The following is a 12,263-nucleotide window of genomic DNA, read 5'->3' as shown; positions in this document are numbered from 1 at the left end:
ACGGTCACTTGTGGCTGTGGTATTGGACAATACAGGCCTGAGAGCTTCTCTTCTTTTTGAGATGGAGTTTCACTCAGTTGCCCAGGCTGGAGTGCAATGGCACGATGTCAGCTCACCGCAACCTCTTCCTCGTGGGGTCAAGCGATTCTCCTGCCTCAGCCTCCTGAGTAGCTGGGATTACAGGGCCCCGACACCATGCCCAGCTAATTTTTGTATTTTTAATAGAGTCGGGGTTTCATCATGTTAGCCAGGCTGGTCTCGAACTCTTGATCTTAGGTGATCCACCTGCTTCAGCCTTCCTAAGTGCTGGGATTACAGGCATGAGCCACCATGCCCGGCCGTGGCCAAGAGTTTCAAGGTCATTCAAGTTCAGAGCCAAATCCTGGCTGCCCCGGGAATCTGAGCCCTCCTTCACTGTGGCGCTGTCTGGTAGAATGAAACCTGGAGGTTCTAACTTGAAATATGTCCCAGATAAAGCCATTGTCCTTGTGCCCCTGCCTTCACCCTTATGACTGTCTCCGCATCTCCATCCTGCCCAACTGCACAGCCTTTCTTCTCACTGATTTCCCCTACAATCCTCCAAATCACCCTTTCTGAAACATACATCTGATCATGTCACGCCTTTGTAAAACCAAGTTTCCCTTTACACTCAAAACAACATCTGGCTGGGCACAGTGGCTCACGCCTGAGCCACCTGAGGTCGAGAGTTCAAGACCAGCCTGACCAACATGGAGAAACCCAGTCTCTACTAAAAATTCAAAAATTACTCGGGTGTGGTGGCTCGTGACTGTAATCCCAGCTACTCGGGAGGCTGAGGCAAGAGAGTCACTTGAACCTGGGAGGCAGAGGTTGTGGTGAGACGAGATCATGCCACTGCACTCCAGCCTAGGCAACAAGAGCAAAACTCTGTCTCAAAAAAATAATAATAATATTAACAAAACGAACAAACAAAAAACAAACAACATCTGAATGTCTTGCTCTGGTTTCTCAGGCCTCGCCTCTACCACTGACCTTAGCTCTTACCCTTTCTCCATTGCTCACTGAATAACGGCCACCAAGGTCTCCTTGCCATTGCTGAAACATGCCACGTCCATACCTGCCACAGGCCCTTGGCACATGCCATTCCATCTGTTTACAAAGCTTGTCTCTACATGGCTAGTCCTTCTCAGCAGTTGGTCTCAGCTCAAATGTCATATCCCCAACCACCCTACCTAAAGCACTTCTCCCTACCTAGGCCTTTCTTTCTCATCATGTAAAAGATTCTTAGTTTCTGTTATTATCATTCTTGCCCTTGAATGGAAGCCCTATGAGGGCAAGAGATTTTTCTGGGTCAGTCACTGCTATAGCTTCAACACCAAGAACACTACCTGGCTGGCACACAGTAGGTTCTCAATAAATGTGTATTGAATGAATAGATGATGGCATCTTCAAACTACCAAATCCCGTCAGGCTCCAGTGGCTCACACCTGTAATCCCAGCACTTTGGGAGGTTGAGGCAGGAGGATCACTTGAGGCCAGGAGTTTAAGATCAGCCTGGGCAACATGGCAAGACCGTGTCTCTACAAAACATAAAAAAAGTTAACTAGGCACGGTGCCACATGCCTCCACAGGCACTGCGCCTAGTTAACTTTTTACGTTTTTTGTAGAGACAAAAATAAAAAATAAAATAAAATTTTTTGTAGAGACCAGGAGGCTGAGGCAGGAGGATTGCTTGAGCCCAGGAGGTTGAGGCTGCAGTGAGCCATGTTCATACCACTGCACTCCAGCCCGGGTGACAGAGCAAAACACAAACACAAAACAAAACAAACAAACAAAAACCTACAGAATCCCTGACCTCTGAAACCTTGGGAGCAGACAGTTCTGGAATCTCAGACCTAGAGAATTATCGCACTTCAGAGTGGTTCAATTTGAAGCCTCTCACGACCCTTCAAGGCAGCAAGTAAAAGCTGGAAAAACCTATCCCACCCAATCACTATTTGACAAGCCACCAAACAGAGGCCAGAGGTGTGGGGGACTACTGCCCGATCAAGATGCCAGCCGGGCCAGCCTCCAACTCTCACCTCTGCCTCGCAGCATCCCCGGGAAGGGCGGGACGCCAGCAAGGCTGCGCGTGGGGATGGGGTGAGAGTCTGGAAGCTGCTCCCACCCCAGCCTCCCTGTCAGTCCTCACTGGCCAGCCGTGGGAGAGGGGCAGCCAGGGCCTGAGCCCCAGATGTGGCCCAGTCAGCAGGCCCGTGGTGGCCTGCTGAGGAGGGTCAATGCCACAACAGTTCTGGGGTTGGGGGAGGGGTGCTGAGGCCGGCGGGCGCCTCACAATGAGGTTTTGTCCCTCTGGGGGCCACTCTCGGAGCTGTTGCTCTTAGATATATAGAATGGGATTTTGCTGGAGGCCCCAGCTGTGTGTGCTGACCGCAGCTCCCCCACCACCCCCGCAGGGGCTGGGCTGAGAGGGGGGAGAGGGGCCACACTGAGACGCCTATTCTTTTCCAGCTGATACACCCCAGAGGTTTTTCTCCCTCCGCAGACTCCCTTAAGACAATTGTTATTCTCCACCCCGCCTCTCCTCCACCCGGGGTCAGGCCTGCCTGTGGACAAAGTAGATACCCGCCTACACCATACGATTCTCAAAAATGGATTTATGTTGGTCAGGCGGGGTAGCTCATGCCTGTAATCCCAGCACTTTGGGAGGCCAAGGTGGGCAGATCACCTGAGGTCAAGAGTTTGAGACCAGCCTGACCAACATGGAGAAACCCCCGTCTCTGCTAAAAATAGAAAATTAGCTGGGCGCGATGGCTCACACCTGTAATCCCAGCATTTTGGGACGCAGAGGGGGGATTTTGAGACCAGCCTGATCAACATGGCAAAACCCTGTCTCTACTAAAAATACAAAAACTAGCCAGGCATGGTGGCCCGTGCCTGTATTCCCAGCCAGTTGGGAGGCTGAGGCAGGAGAATCGCTCGAACCTGGGAGGCAGAGATTGCAGTAAGCTGAGATCGCACCACTGCACTCTAGCGTGAGCAACAGAGACTCCATCTCAAAAAAAAAAAAAAAAAAAAAAATTAGCCCGACGTGGTGGCACATGCCTGTAATCCCAGCTAATAGGGAGGCTGAGGGAGGAGAATGGCTTGAAACCAGGAGTTGGAGGTTGTAGTGAGCTGAGATCATGCCATTGCACTCCAGTCTGGCCAAAAAGAGCAAAACTCCGCCTCAAAACAAAACAACAACAAAAAAAGAATTTACATTATGAGTTGCCTGGGTCCAGCCGCAGAGCAGCTTCTCTATAAGCCTCCACGCACCCACGGATCTTTCCTCCATATCCCGAGTGCTGCGTAACTGACCACCATCTAAGGTCTCACCACCATCGGCTGAGCTGCCCAGTGTCTGTGTCCTGGTCAGCAAGGGCTGCAGGTAGGAGGGAAGACTCGTATTTTGTCCCTAACACCTCAACTCCATCGCATTATAATCCATTAAGATTATAGGTGGTTCAGTCTCTGGAGTAGCCTTGAAGTTGGACAGGGCGGAATGGAGCCTCCTGTTAATCCCATACGAGCTGCCCCGGCTCAGGAAGCGCAGGCCCTGCCATCTCCCTGTTCCACTAGGTCACTAAGCACAGCAGCAGCTGTCCCCAGGGATTTTTATCTCTGGACTGGAGGAAAGAGGTGGCTGAAATGTCCTAGACTCAAAGACTCAGCCAGGAGTCAAGGCTGCCACCTGTCAACTCCATAATGAAGTTGGGGCCCAAGCTGCCGAGGCTGAGGCTGGGGCAAGAAGGTGGCTAGGTTGGTGAGCAGGCCCCAGGGGACTGGCACACCAGGACCAAGGGGACCCGTCGATGGAGATGATTCCCCATCTGTGCCCCGGCTTCCCTACTGAGCCACAGTGAGTGAGGGGCTGAGATTTCAGCCCTACTTTAGATGACAAGACTGTCTCCTGTGGCCAGCTCTGCCTGTTTCCCAAGGCCTGCCCTCTGTCCTCAGACACTTCATCTATAAAGCACGCTCAGTATTCCTGCCTCACAGCAGAGGTAAAGTGCTGGGTAATGGCTGCCCTCTCCAGTTCTGGTCAGCTCTCAGCACCCATCACTGCCCTTGAGTGGCCGCAGGGCCAGGAAGAAGTGACAGACAGAAGGCAGCGCTGGGGAGAGGGGTGCTGGGACCTGACGGCTCATGGCTAATGGGCATGGAGGCCAGCCTAGGAGAAGGTAGAGCCCTGTCCTCCCACCCTGGGACTCACCTGTCCTCCCACCCCGGGACTCACCTGCCCTCCCACCCCGGGACTCTCCTGCCCTCCCACCCCGGGACTCTCCTGCCCTCCCACCCCGGGACTCACCTGTCCTCCCACCCCGGGACTCACCTGCCCTCCCACCCCGGGACTCTCCTGCCCTCCCACCCCGGGACTCTCCTGCCCTCCCACCCCGGGACTCACCTGTCCTCCCACCCCGGGACTCACCTGCCCTCCCACCCCGGGACTCTCCTGCCCTCCCACCCCGGGACTCACCTGCCCTCCCACCCCGGGACTCTCCTGCCCTCCCACCCCGGGACTCACCTGCCCTCCCACCCCGAGACTCACCTGCCCTCCCACCCCGGGACTCACCTGCCCTCCCACCCCGGGACTCTCCTGCCCTCCCACCCCGGGACTCACCTGTCCTCCCACCCCGGGACTCTCCTGCCCTCCCACCCCGGGACTCACCTGCCCTCCCACCCCGGGACTCTCCTGCCCTCCCACCCCGGGACTCACCTGCCCTCCCACCCCGGGACTCTCCTGCCCTCCCACCCCGAGACTCACCTGCCCTCCCACCCCGGGACTCTCCTGCCCTCCCACCCCGGGACTCACCTGTCCTCCCACCCTGAGACTCTCCTGCCCTCCCCACCCCGGGACTCACCTGTCCTCCCACCCCGGGACTCTCCTGCCCTCCCACCCTGAGACTCTCCTGCCCTCCCCACCCTGGGACTCTCCTGCCCTCCCCACCCCGGGACTCACCTGCCCTCCCCACCCCGGGAGTCTCCTGCCCTCCCCACCCCGGGACTCTCCTGGCCTCCCACCCCGGGACTCTCCTGCCCTCCCACCCCGGGACTCACCTGCCCTCCCCACCCCGGGAGTCTCCTGCCCTCCCCACCCCGGGACTCTCCTGCCCTCCCACCCCGGGACTCTCCTGGCCTCCCCACCCCAAGACACTCTGGGCCTACCATGGACCCACCACAGCACTAGCATGAGGCCATTTGGAAGAGGAAGAGAGGAGGGCTCAAAGTGGGGTGTGTGTCAATCCAGCAAGCCAGCGAGGCTGGGGGTGCAGCTTGCCTGGACTAGGGCCTGAGGGCACATCTGAGTGTGGGGCCCACAGGGTAGACTCCCCTCCTGACTGCAGAGGCGCTGGGACAGGAGGGGGCTGCAGGTACCGAGTGGACCTGGAGGCAGAGTGCCTCTCTAGCCTTTCCCAGCACCTCCTTCTCAAGCCCCGCCCCATGCCACAGCCTGACCTCAGCCACAAGCAAGCCACAGACCCTTCCTGGCCTTCAGTTTCTTCCGCCTGCGCTTATCCTCACTGGACAGGATAATTTGCAGACCAGTGAGACCACCGAGGGCAAAGAACCTCTGAAAACCATCCGACGCGGTGGAGGCCAGAGTCCTAGGCTGGGAGGCCCTGATTCTGGCCTCCAGGTCTGTCCCCACCTCCCGTGTAACCTTAGGCAGATCTTCACCCTTTTCGGCCATTTCCTCTTCTGTTCAGCGGCTGTGGGTGAAAACAGGCTCTAAGACCGAGGGTATTCTTTTTTTGTTCTTTTGTTTCTTTTTTGAGATGGAGTCTTGCTCTGTCACCCAGGCTGGAGTGCAGTGGTGTGATCTTGTCTCACTGCAGCCTCCGCCTCCTGGGTTCAAGCAATTAATTCTCCTGCCTCAAACTCCCGAGTAGCTGGGATTACAGGTGCCCACCACCACGCTCCGCTAATTTTTGTATTTTTATTAGAGACCAGATTTCACCATATTGGCCAGGTTGGCCTTGAACTCCTGACCTCAAGTGATCCACCCACCTCAGCCTCCGAAAGTGCTGGGATTACAGGCGTGAGCCATCGCACCTAGCCGAGGGTATTCCTCTATCGCCCTCCCCAGCCCCTCACCAAGTAGGGTCACTGGACACTGGGGGCCAGAGATGGGGGCAGGGTGGGGGAAAGGGAAAGGTTGGTCAGTTTGGCTAGGTCAATGCCTGGGCGGGACTCAGCGGCCAAGGAGGGACTGGCTGGAGGAACAGCGCCACCTGCTGTGTGGAGGGGGCAGGCTCCACCGCCTGGGCCTTCCAGCCAAGCCAGGCTGGGCTGGGGTCCCTGGGCTGCACTGCGCCTGGCCAGGTATTTTGCGCCCTCTTAGGAAAGCCGTCAGCAAAGACTTCTAGTGACCCCTGCATTTCAGTGCTGTCCCACTGGGATCTTCATCCCTACCTTCCCTGGCTGTCCACATTGCAGGGGAGGGAGGTGGCCATGGTCAGACCAGCCTGGTCCCCTAATCGCCAGCTTGGCAGTCTTGGGCAGCTCATCCCCTCTGAGCCTCAGACCCCCTGGGAGGAAGGGGTGGCTAGCAAACTGTATCTTTCCAGGCTGTAATATGAGCATGCTCCCCTGGCACATCTCTCACACAGGCAGGAGAGCAGAAGTGGCTGCCTCCATTCCCAGGGGCTTCGAGGGGCTTCTATTCCCTCCCTGCAACTCAAAGTGTGGCCCTGGGGCAGGGCACTGGCAGAGCAGGAGCGGGTTAGAAATCTATACTCTGGGCCCCAGCCCGGACCACTGAACTCACACCTGCATTTTAGCAAGCACTCCAGTGAGTCATGAGCGCCGTGAACTTTGAGAAGCAGTGTTCTAACCCAGCATAACCAAAGGGCTGCATCCGAACCACCCGAACACACCTTGCATCCTGGGGATAAAAACAGGCTCTTCCCAAGGAAGCTGTTTCTCCCTGAGGCTTTCTGTTTCATCCAGGGAACGGTGGCAGAGGTCCCCCTGCTCCCCACCCCGCACCCACCCCCTGCTCTGCTGCCGCCTCAGCATCCAGTTTCTGCCCAGTCCCCACCTGATGCAGACATTCAAGGCAGCCAGTGTGCTTCTACATCCAGTTTATACACAGCTCTATACAATATACAGAAACCTTTATATACAGATATATTTATAGAATAAGCTATATTAATTTGTCTCTCCTTTTTACAGCAATATTAGTTTGGATCTTTCATACATTAAGTACAAAAAAAAGTCTGGGGAGAATGGCACATAGAGAGTGCGTGAGGGTCTGTGAGGCCCGGCTGCTCGCTACCGATTGCATATGGCGTCACCCAGGCCCCGGGGGGGACAGGCCTTCACACTTGTGCTGCAGGTCTGGGGATGGAATGGGGGTCAGTCTGAGCCGCATTGGGCTGAGGGGGGTGGCTCAGACCCCCCAGTGTGGTATGGGGCGGAGGAGGGAGACGTGCAGCAGGCCCATTCTTCAGGGGCGAGGTGGGTAGGGGGCAGGTTAGGGGTGGGCTGCCCCTGGGTGCCCAGGACTGAGCCCAAGCCTGCCCCAGCCCCAAGCCTGCAGCACGGTGTGGCTGCAGCCTTGCGGGCGGGGGGGTCTGTCCCTGATGGCTCAGTCCTGGGATGGGTGGTGTGCCTACGTTAGCAGTCCCAGGACCCATCCTGGCAGAGGCAGAATTAAAAGGCCAGACATCAAGTCTCTCCCTGTGACTGGCCGGGGTGCTCGTCAGATCTTTCCTCTAATGAAGTCTTGTTTTCTAAACTCTAAGGGTCACTGATTTTGTCTTGCTTCTGTGTTAGGCTGAAGCTACATACCTCGGCAGGGGCAGGACGTTCTTGAGTCTGGTGAAGGTGGGAGTTACAGAGGATAAGGGGAGGCCCAGCTCCCAGGTCTCTGTCAGGGTAGGCAGGGATCCCCAGGACAGCCATCCAGGCCAGTCCCAGCTGTGTGGGGAGCCAGGGGCCAGGCTTCAGGCCCCTAGGTACCAGTGATCATGAGATGGGGGGCTTTCGGTCAGGGGAGCCGAGGCCACCCAGGGAGGCTGCGGGCAGGGCCAGAGTGGGAGGGACCATGCCACCGCAGAATGAAGGCACGAGCAGGCGGTCAGCCGTGCGGTCAGCGCCTTGGTACACGCCAGTTTTCCAAAACAGGGGTCAGAACACTAGGCGCAATGGGAACAGGTGCTGTCTAAAGCTGAGCTTGTCCTTCCGCCCTGCCTCCCAGGCCCCATCATGCTCCCTGACCGTTTTCTTGGCAGGCTAGGAGGGGCAGCAGGCAGGCAGGGCAGGTAGGGTGGGCAGCCCCAGCGGCCCCTTCCTCAGGAACGGTGCACACTCATGCACATGCACACGTGCCAACACTAGCATGCACACCCGCCCACCCCTCTTCTGGGGAAACACCAGGGGCTACCTCCCCAGCTGCTTCCCAAACCCAGCAGGGGAGGAACCTCTATGGGGGCCTCAGGCTAAACTGGGACCACTCCCAGCCCCTGGCCCCTCCTTGGGCAGTGGACAGGGGTCTCCAGCCAAGGCCCACCATACCCCACTCTTGGCCCCTCCTCCTACCAACAGGACATTGGGGGTGGGAGGGAGGAAGTCCTGCTTCCCAGGAGGGTGCCCAGGCCAGCGAGGAGGGAAAGCTGAGGGGGGCAGGGACGTCGGTTCCCCATCCCAGGGCCCGGAGCTGCCTAGGCATGGTGCGGCTGACACAAAGGGGTCAGGTGGGGCGCCCAAGAGGAAGGGGGCTCTCGGTGCCTTCCTTCCTCCCAGGGCAGTGACTCTGCAGCTGGGGTGGTCACAGCAGTGCCTACCACTCTTCGAGTGGCCAGGATCCTTGGGGGTAGAAGCTAAGCCAGGAAGTAGCCAGCAGGCAGGGCAGGCCTGGGTACTAGGACCCATGGGCAGAGGAGGCAGCATGAGGGGCACCAGGTGGAAAAGGGGCGACCCTGACCCCACCCTCCTCTGGCCTCTCCAGGCCCCTGGTTGCCTCGGGCCCTGCTTGGAGGAGGGCTACTGAACATATGATCAGGTGAGGGGCTTGCAAGCCCAGAACACACCCTGAGCCCAGCCCAGCAGCTTCTGTAAACACATACAGCACTGCAGGCCACCTCGGCAGGGGCACCCCAGGGGGCTGGCCAGCAGGCACCAGATCTGGGGGGTGGCCAGGGCAGAGGCTGGCCTGGACCACATGTGAGAATGTGTGTTGGGGGCACTGCTCTCCACCTGGGCCCTGGGAGAGCAGCCAGCAGGCAGTGATGGAGGCAGCTTGCCCGTGGCCTGCCCTGGAACAGTGGGTGCCAGAACGCCCCCACGGAGGGCAGTCAGGCTGAGAGGGTGAGTGTGGCCCACCCAGCAGGCAGCCCTGGCTCCACATCCTTCTCTATCTTTCCCCATCTGTGGAGCCACCTTGGCTCTGGGGGTCCTAAGCTGAGGTAGGGATGCGGACCCCCAGCTCAGCAGCAATGCCTATGCCTGAGGCTAAACTGCCCCTTGGGATCTTTCCTCAAAGCTGCCCAGCAGGGGGCAGCCGCCAGCTGCCCACAGAGCCACCTGCTCCTGCCCGGGCCGGGCTAGCCATGCGACGGGGGTGCTAGCGTGCTGAGATGACCAGTTCATCCTGCTTGGCCGGGCTGGCCCCATGGCCAGTGGGGGTAGAAGTCCGGATCTTGTCAGCTGCCAGGCATTCCTGGCTGCTGAGGCCCGTGGGTGTCAGGTCCATGAGCTCACCCGAGGAGCTGAGCGGGAACGAGGGCGAGAGCGAGATGCCCGAGGAGGGGTCGGCCGAGCCGGCAAAGAGCCGCGGGGGCTTGGGCACCAGGTTGGGCTCGAACTGGGCACGCAGGAGGATCTCTTGCTGGCTGGGGGACTTGGGGCCCTCAGCATAGTCGCTGGTGGGGCTCTCGGGCACCACCATGCAGTAGAGGTCCTGGAAGGAGCTGCTCTTGCTGTCCAGGTTGAAGAGGCTGTCGATGAACTCTGCGAATTCCAGCACCTGAGGGCTGGGTGAGTCCCCCAGGCGCCCATTGTGCAGCGCCAGCTCCCCGCGGGAGGCCGGCCTGCCACCGCTGCCCCCCACCTCTTCCTCCTCATTGGCTGTGGCACTGGGGGGCCGCTCAGGAGTGACGCCGCCGCTGCCCAGGGCTGCTTCCAGGGGCTGCGTGTCCTGCGAGTGCTTGGACAGGCTGTCAGCCGCCAGCAGCTCAGTTCTCGAGCTCAGGGACGGGTTTTCCTCGGGGATGGCCGGGTCAATGTAGAAGAGGTGGCCCTCGTCACGCTCCAGCACGGCGTGGAGGCTGGGCGAGCCTCGGATGCTGCGGAAGCCCGAGGAGCGGCGCGAGTCGAAGCTGTACAGGGACTCCGTGTCCGAGAGGCTCTCCATGGTGGCCAGCGGCGCCCGCCGGGCCTGCAGCTCTGCGGCTAGCCGCTCCTGGGTGGACAGCAGCAGCAGCTCCACTGGGTCCTGGCGGGCCGCCGCTGCTGCAGCCACCGGAGACAGCAGCCGCCCCTCCGAGAAGCCCTCCAGGCTCATCTCAGACTGGGACTTGCTCCTGCAGAGGGAGGGGAGAGCAGGGGTGTGAGACTTGGAAGCGAGAGGGCACTGAACCCCCCCCCCCCAGCTCCCTGGCTAAAATGAGCTTGTGCGGAATGAGGGGTACAGTTCATTTAGCAGTTGTTGAATGGTTTGGGGCAGGGAATGCTTATTTTTTATTTTTATTTTTGAGATGGAGTCTCGCTCTGTCACCCAGGCTAGAGTGCAGAGGCACGATTGCGGCTCACTGCAACCTCTGCCTCAAGTGATCCACCCACTTCAGCCTCCCAGAGTGCTGGGAGTGCAGGCATGAGCCGCCGTACCCAGCTAGGAATGCTTCTTTATTTTTATTTTTTATTTTTTGAGATGGAGTCTTGCTCTGTCACCCAGACTGGAGAGCAAATGTACAATCCTGGCTCACTACAACCTCCACCTCCCCCATTGAAGCAATTCTCCTGGCTATTATTTGTATTTTTAGTAGAGAGGGGATTTCACCATATTGGTCAGGCTGGTCTTGAACTCCTGACCTCAGGTGATCCACCCGCCTCAGCCTCCCAAAGTGTGGGGATTACAAGCATGAGCCACCACGCCTGGCTGGGAATGCTTATTTTTTTAAAAACAACTCACAAGAACCCAAGGTAGAAGATGAAAGAGCTTCAGCTTGAGCCAGGATGGGAACCCTGAGGGGCTAAGGCCCTGCAGGCAGCAGTGGGGCTTCAGGAGTGCTACTGGGGTTCCCTGCACCAGAACCCCCGTCACTGTACCGATTCGAGAATAAGGCTCTGAGAGACTCCCAGGCCCCAGGTCACTCATGAGGCCACAGTGGAATGGGAGAGAAGGAGGGAGAGAGGACAGAGGGCAGCAGGGAGACAGGGAAGGGAGAGGGCCCTGCCAGGAGCTGCCCCACTGGTTCCACCCCAATCTCAGAGAGAGCAACCCTCGTGAGGTACTCTCCCAGAGATCTCATCACTTCCTTCCTCATTCAGGTCTCCTCCTGCCTATCCCATGGGCTGCAGCCCTCTGCTGGATGGGCAACCCTGGAGCTCCTGGCTCCACAGACCAGCCTGCAGGGGGTGAGTGACAAGGTAGGGAGTGGGTGGCTGGCAGCAGTCACTGCAGCCGGAAATGGACACTGGCTCCCTCACTTGGTTGTGCAGCCGCCACAGGAAATGCGCAAAACGGCAGGGAGAGATGTCCGGGTGTCCCTACCAAGGGCCAAGAAGCAGCCTCTTGGCCGGATCTGTGACCAAGGGCACAGGCCTGGGTGGGAAGGTCCTAGAAAGGCAGGACAATCCTCCCCTGGAAGGACTACCACTTCAGAGCCTCACGCCCTTCAAAGAGTGTGTGAATGGGTAGAGTGCCATGGCCTGCACGTGCACCTGCCTGTGAGCGTGTGTGTGCATCTGTGAGCGTGTGTGTGCATCTCTGTTGATGTGTATGAGTGTGTAGGCCATGTCTGTGTGTGTCAGCTGGCCCATGTGTGTCCCCACGCCTGTGTGCCTGGGTCTGAGCACAGGTGTATTCATGCATTGACATGTGTGGCTGCCTGCCCACGTGTCCCTGAATACCTGTGTACACCTTTGTCTTGGTGTGTGTCTTGTACATGTGCATGTCTGTAGGGGTGATCTGCGTACTTATAACGAACAGTTGTGTGCACGTGTGTATGTGTAAGCTTAGATACAAACATGTAAGTAAACAGGTGCCCATCTGTTTGGGTCTAAGCATGTAAGAGTGA

The 12,263-nt window shown here is 58.3% G+C and overlaps 1 protein-coding gene across 3 annotated transcripts in view; it reads right to left on the bottom strand.

Annotated features, from left to right (window-relative positions):
* Nucleotides 1–7,089: 7,089 nt before the first annotated feature.
* Nucleotides 7,090–12,263, bottom strand: part of DAGLA (diacylglycerol lipase alpha) — a 69,913-nt gene continuing 64,739 nt past the window's right edge. For all 3 annotated transcript variants that reach the window (XM_003920204.4, XM_074401581.1, XM_010335425.3), the window contains one exon: nt 7,090–10,547. In XM_003920204.4, coding sequence (XP_003920253.2) covers nt 9,590–10,547 — 958 coding nt within the window. In that variant the 3' untranslated portion in view covers nt 7,090–9,589. The remainder of the gene's footprint in view (nt 10,548–12,263) is intronic.

The sequence above is a fragment of the Saimiri boliviensis genome, chromosome 6 (assembly GCF_048565385.1).
Source record: "Saimiri boliviensis isolate mSaiBol1 chromosome 6, mSaiBol1.pri, whole genome shotgun sequence".
In the NCBI taxonomy this organism is placed as follows: domain Eukaryota; kingdom Metazoa; phylum Chordata; class Mammalia; order Primates; family Cebidae; genus Saimiri; species Saimiri boliviensis.
Note: the sequence above shows the minus strand (reverse complement) of the source record. Positions and strands in the feature narration are given on the sequence as shown.